The sequence below is a fragment of the Carlito syrichta genome, unplaced genomic scaffold (assembly GCF_000164805.1).
Source record: "Carlito syrichta isolate Samal-C Ts95f unplaced genomic scaffold, Tarsius_syrichta-2.0.1 Scaffold66924, whole genome shotgun sequence".
NCBI lineage: Eukaryota > Metazoa > Chordata > Mammalia > Primates > Tarsiidae > Carlito > Carlito syrichta.
The window spans coordinates 21,666-27,899 of NW_007011020.1; the positions used below are offsets into that span (position 1 = coordinate 21,666).

Below are 6,234 nucleotides of genomic sequence, written 5' to 3' on the forward strand. Positions count from 1 at the left end.
AAAAATCAGCTGGGTGTGGTGGCGCATGCCTGTAATTCCGGCTACTCGGAAGGCTGAGGCGGAAGGATCGCTGGAGCCCAGCAGGCCGAGGCTGCGGTGGCCGGGAGCGGCCACTGCACTCCAGTCTGGACGACAGAGTGAGACTCCAACTCAAAAAAAAAAAAAAAAAAAAAAATAAAATTGGTTTGTGAACAGCTGAGACACTCTTAACAAGTCTTAAGTTGGCAATATTTGTGATTGAAATCGAAAAAAGTTTATATATGTAGTAACTCTCTACACTCCATGGCTTGTAGAATATATAAACAGTTTCTCAGAGGCACATGAAAATGAACAAGTTAATGACACATGTTCAAAGTCTATTTAGTCCACTTAATAAGTGCTCAAATCTCCTGTAGTTTGGAGGTGTGTAATGAGAAAAACTTATTTCAAAATAGCCCATGAATGAGAATTTCCTGTTCAAACCGTCAGTGACAGATTGAAGAGAAATCAACTTTTTCCACTCTTACCTCACTCTGAGCCTTCACAGGGCAGTCTGTGAAGATCACAGACATTGCTTCTATTTGTTCTGGATATATGTCTTTAACTTTCACCTTTTATTCCAGCCTTTCCACTAAAGGATTTGTGACGTTCTGGGACAGAAGATACATGCAGCAACTTTCCATCTCTCTACTAGTCAACCTCATTTAGTGGCATATTGCAAACATTAGATTTGATGCAATGGAGGTTCAATTCACACACAATAAAATCAGTGTAAATTTGATATCTTTATTTGAATAAGCCAAGATAGAACCCTGGAATGTGAAATATGTTGGAGAATTTCTTAAAGTTTTCAAACTATTGTCTGTGGAAAGTAGTTAATTGCATTCACACATACTTGAGCTTGTTAGTCAATATTATTTGTGTGACCTATAAATATCATAACTATCAATTAATTTTGAATTTTTGTAATCAGAACATTGTGTATCTTTGAATAATATAAAATTTTTTATTTAGGTTAGTCATTGTACAGAGATTGTTAAACTAAATAAATTAATGAAAGTTAAATACACTATTATCATACCCTAAAGTAGATTTAATAAAATCAATTTTTATTTTTTAATAAAAAAGAGGATGAAGTAGATTACATAAAATACTAAATTTCATTGAAAGTATTTTGAAAAATACTTTTTAAAAGTTGGTCATAATATTGCAAATGGATATATCGCATTTTTGTAAGAGACTTCTCTAATAATTTATTTTTCGTGCTTTGACATGAATCAGAAAAAAATAACATAGCAATTGTGATGAAAATAATCATTAAAATAGCTGATATTTATTAAAACATTATGTGCCAATTTAGCAAATGTTTTACATGCATTACATTTTATGTGCTCTTACGCTCACTTTTCATTGATAAGCTGGGTTATAAGATACTAAATAACTTTTTGAAGGGCACACATTATAAACTTCAAAGTCAGAATTAATTCTAGACCGCTCTAACTCCAGAATCCATTGACTAAATTATTAGATTAAACTATCTGAATTTTTGCAAATGCACAACTAAGATGATCTTGACTCATTTTGACAGTCATGGAATCTTTTTGTAATGTTAAACCAAGAGAGTTTTTACAAAAATGATCTATATTTTTATTTATTGTTTTATGATTTTACATTTTAGCCAGGAAATAATAGCAAATACATCTATGAAATAAGTATTTTTTAAAAAGTTTTAATCTCTCCAATACTGTTATGCATGTTTATTATGTCATGTAATATTTTCCAAAATACAAAAATTGTTACATTCTTCAATATTCAGAGCTCATCAGTCTTTAAAAAAAAACATTTTGTAACCATTAATTTATTTCAATAAATGACTGTAAACTATCAAATAAAGGTTCATTAGCAAAACTATAATATTTATATCAACATTCATGTTTTCCATGTACAGAAAAGTCTTAACAAACTTTGGATTTGAAAATTACTATAAACTAGATTAAAAATTTTAATACAGGTATTGTCTTATGTTAACATTAAAATATATTTGTGAATCAGACTTAACTAATGTATATATTTTAATTCATCAATTTCTTTTTTAGTTTACTAAATATTTTGTCAAAGCATAAACCTTTAAAAAATATGTTTTTCTATAAAGAAACTTGTTTAAGTCTAAGGAAATTAGAGTAAAAACTGTAGATTCCTCAATGAAAATTAAGTGTTGATACTTTCTCTCCATTTTGCTCCTTTTGACTGTGCTAAGCATGTTGTCATTATAAACTATGTATTAGCCTCTTAGGCACTGTTATTATACAGAAGAGTTCCTGTTAACACACAGCAAGAAAGATGGATAATCACAGAGTAATCTACTCAAAACTGAATTTGTCCCGAAATCCGAAGAACCAGTAGAGAAAGTCTAAGGGCAATAAAAGCTCCATTTTAGTAACTGAACAGGAAATATCCTATGCGGAATTAAGCCTTCAAACTGCTTCTCAGGATCTTCTAGACAATAACAAAACTTTCCACAGCAAAGGCAAGGTATTTCATAGATCCTCAATATAATTGTCCAGGATGAGCAGCTTGGGTAACAGGATATGGGAAAAGAGCAGGTACTGTTCACATATTTTTTTATTTGTGAATATCAGAGTTTCAAGACGAGTTATGCTATTTTAAAATGAAATATAGCAGCTATTTTAAACAGGACATTGTTGAATTCTGTAGTTTTTGTACAGCAAATCATGGAGCATTATATTTAGTAAAAATGCAGTGGTACACTCTAAGAAAAACCTTATTGTGGGTTATGAAGCTTGGAGTCCAAGTTTATCTATATGATTCTTTTTTTTTTTTTTTTTTTTTTTTTTGAGTTGGAGTCTCACTCGGTCATCCAGACTGGAGTGCAGTGGCTGCTCCCGGCCACCGCAGCCTCGCCTACTGGGGTCTGGTGATCCTTCGCCTCAGCCTTCTGAGTAGCCGGAATTACAGTCATGCGCTACCACGCCCGCCTGAATTTTTGATTTATTGTAGAGATGAGGTCTCGCTGCCCAGGCGGGTTCAGGCAATCCACTCACCTCAGCCTCCCAAAGGCGCGGGATTACATGCTGAGCCACCAAACCCAGCTTCTATATGATTCTATGCATGTGCGTTCTCTTGTCTGCAAATCTTCTAAATAACTGTCTCCATCTCTCTTTTCTCTGTTTTTATTTCTCTTCCTATAGATTTATTGTCACCTTCAGAGAAGCTCATTGCTGGCATCCTGGGAATTACCTGTTTGACATTAATAGTGGCCATGGTAACAATAGTTATTATTCTATGTAAGTAATTTTTGGAAAAATAAAGGAAAGCTTCTCACCTAAATGAATACAAGTGCCTCTAAAGATTTTACAATATCAGGGAATAGAATTCTCATTTTTACATTTGTTTTTGAACTAAATGTGGAATGATTGTTCTGAATTTGAAAAAGGATAAATGTAAGAAAATTATAAAAAATATTTGTTTTAAATTAGATGTATATGTTCTAATTTCAAACTCCAAGAAGATGTTTTACAAATTGAAAAATCTTACTGAGAAATAGAAATTAATTTTTGAAAGTTGACTAAATCAAGTACTATATGAGATATTGAATTTGGTTCTTTGGGATATTAAAATAGCTTTTCAAAATCTCAATTACTTTATATATTTTTTGTTATACAGTTTTATATTTTTCTATATCTGAACAATATACCAAATTTCAAAAAACTGACATTATTATGACTTATTCATATACAATTTTGTAAAAGATTATTTTAATTTTTCTAGCTACAGCAACACAGAAGCAGACCAATTCCTTCCAAAATGAAAGCAACCAGAAAGGTACGTAATAATTTCCAAAGTTCTGATAATAACAGAGTTTCAATTTTGTATTGTTCTCTTGAAATGAAAAAATAACCAGAGATATATTCAGGAGAAATATTTAAAAATTTAGCAATAGATGTCTGTAAATAAAGAATATAACAGCTTATTTCTTTTCATTAACAATGAATATAAATACTAATTCATAAACACTATACCCTTTTTTGTTATTTGTTGCAATTTCCTATTGCTATCAAATCTTGAGATACATAATTTTACTGTTATAAAAAAGGTATGTGTGTTCAGTGATTTCAAGATGTGTGTAATGTGACTGTCTGCTGACTTTTTTCATGTGTGAACACGATTATGGGATGATAGGCTGCTGTTTTACAGTGTCTACGTGTTTGAGTCAGTGGGTTTCAAATTACATGTACCATTCTGTGAGAATACCTAGATATGTTATGTACACACATGACATACTTTTGTAAATTTACTCTTTAAGTGTCATTTTACAGTATTCATATTTTTCTGGGTAATTTACAATGTTTCCTCAGCATATAATTGCAGTTGTCCAGAGGAATGGTTTACATATTCCAGCAGCTCTTATTACATGGGAAAGGAAACAAAAACATGGGAGGAGAGTATGATGGCCTGTGCTTCTATGAACTCCAGTCTGCTTTATATAGATGATGAAGAAGAAATGGTACGACTTTAAATGTTTCAAATACCTTATTAAATGCTTATTTCAGCCAGTAAAACATTTGAGGAAATAATCTATTTTCTTGTACATATTTTGTTGAATTATTTTCAGCTAAGCATATATCTTAATTGTGCAGGTCGATCACAAAATGAATAGACTCATGAAATACAAACATCATGAAACAGAAGTTTTCGCACCAGCCCTGCTCTTGTATATGTGCTCATCACCACTACCTCTCCCCAAAAACCATTGGCCTGTGTTTTAATATTACAAATATTGCAAAGTCAGGTGCTAGGTAACAGCAGACCTACTTCATTTTCTCTGTTGGTGGAGATTTGAAGATATCCAGCCACTCTCTTGAGCCCTGGGCCTCAGGTTTCAAAGCATTTCAGCATTCCATTTCAGACATTATTCAAAAACAAATGTAAAAATGGCCAACAAGCATATAAAATACTCAAAATCACCAATTATCAAGTAAGTGTAAATGAAAACTGAAATGAGATTCCAACTTACACATTTCAAAATGACTCAATAAAGGGAAAAATAGCAGATGATCACAAGCATGTGGAGAAAACAGAACATTATACACTGTTGGTGGAAACGTAAATTAGTATGACATCTATGGGAAACAGTTTGGAGATTTTTCAAAAATAAAAGCAGTACTATCATTTAATCCAGAAATCACACTACTGGGTGTCTACAAAAATGAATACAAATTATATTTAAAAAAAACCCTCACTTTTACATTTTTTGTTGCATTATGCACTGTATCAGAGATATGGAAGCAATCTAAGTGTCCATTAACAAATGCTTGAATAAAAAAGTTTGAATAAAAATGTATTATGCTTATATATATATATTTGCACATATACCATATGTATGTGGGTTTATAAATATATACACACACACATACACAATAACACATACAAACAGACACATACCCTAGGAAATAATCCACAACTCAAAAAAAGCGAATCATGATTTTTGCAGCAACAGGAATAGAACTGGAGGCTATTATCATGCGTGAAATAAATAAGAAACAGAAAATCATATACCATATGTTCTCATATGTAAGTGGAAGATAAATAGCCATGACAAATGGACATAAAGAGTGAAATACAGACCTTGAAAGCACTGAAGGCACAGAGAGTGGGAGGGGGTGATGGATGAGAAGTTATTTAATGTACATTTTTAAGATGATCGTTGTACTTCAACCCTGAACTTCACTACAGGGCAATATATACATGTAACAAAAACATGCTTGAATACCATTAATTTACACAAAAAATGTAGGCCCTACAGAAATTTTTTTTTGTAATTAATCAGTATTTTTTATTATGGTTTTTTGGGGTACAGTTAAGGGTTAGGTGTACAATTACATTTCATTCAGGCACCCTGTTGATAAGAGGTGTTTTCCCATCCCCCGACAGATATTTGCTACTGTTAATCCCATCCCCCTCCCCCCCATAGCTTCCCAGTACCGTCAGTCATTTTCTTATAGTATTACGTTGTATGTTCAAGGTTCATTATATGAGTGAGAACATGTGATATTCGGATCTTTGTTTCTGTGAGAGGTCACTCAGTATTATAGACTCTAGTTCCATCCAGGTTGCTGCGAAATTCATGATTTTGTTCTTTTTTGTGGCTGCGTAGTATTCCATCGTGTATATGTACCACATTTTTTTAATCCAGTCCTCTTTTGATGGGCAGCATGGTTGTTTCCAGGTTCTTGG

The 6,234-nt window shown here is 32.3% G+C and overlaps 1 protein-coding gene across 1 annotated transcript in view; it reads left to right on the plus strand.

Moving 5' to 3' along the window:
- Positions 1-2,544: 2,544 nt before the first annotated feature.
- The window catches only part of LOC110594908 (NKG2-C type II integral membrane protein-like), a 4,076-nt gene continuing 386 nt past the window's right edge, over positions 2,545-6,234 (plus strand). The window contains exons 1-4 of the mRNA XM_021709114.1: positions 2,545-2,582; positions 3,189-3,262; positions 3,769-3,822; positions 4,356-4,504. Of these exons, the coding sequence (XP_021564789.1) occupies positions 2,545-2,582; positions 3,189-3,262; positions 3,769-3,822; positions 4,356-4,504 (315 nt within the window). The remainder of the gene's footprint in view (positions 2,583-3,188; positions 3,263-3,768; positions 3,823-4,355; positions 4,505-6,234) is intronic.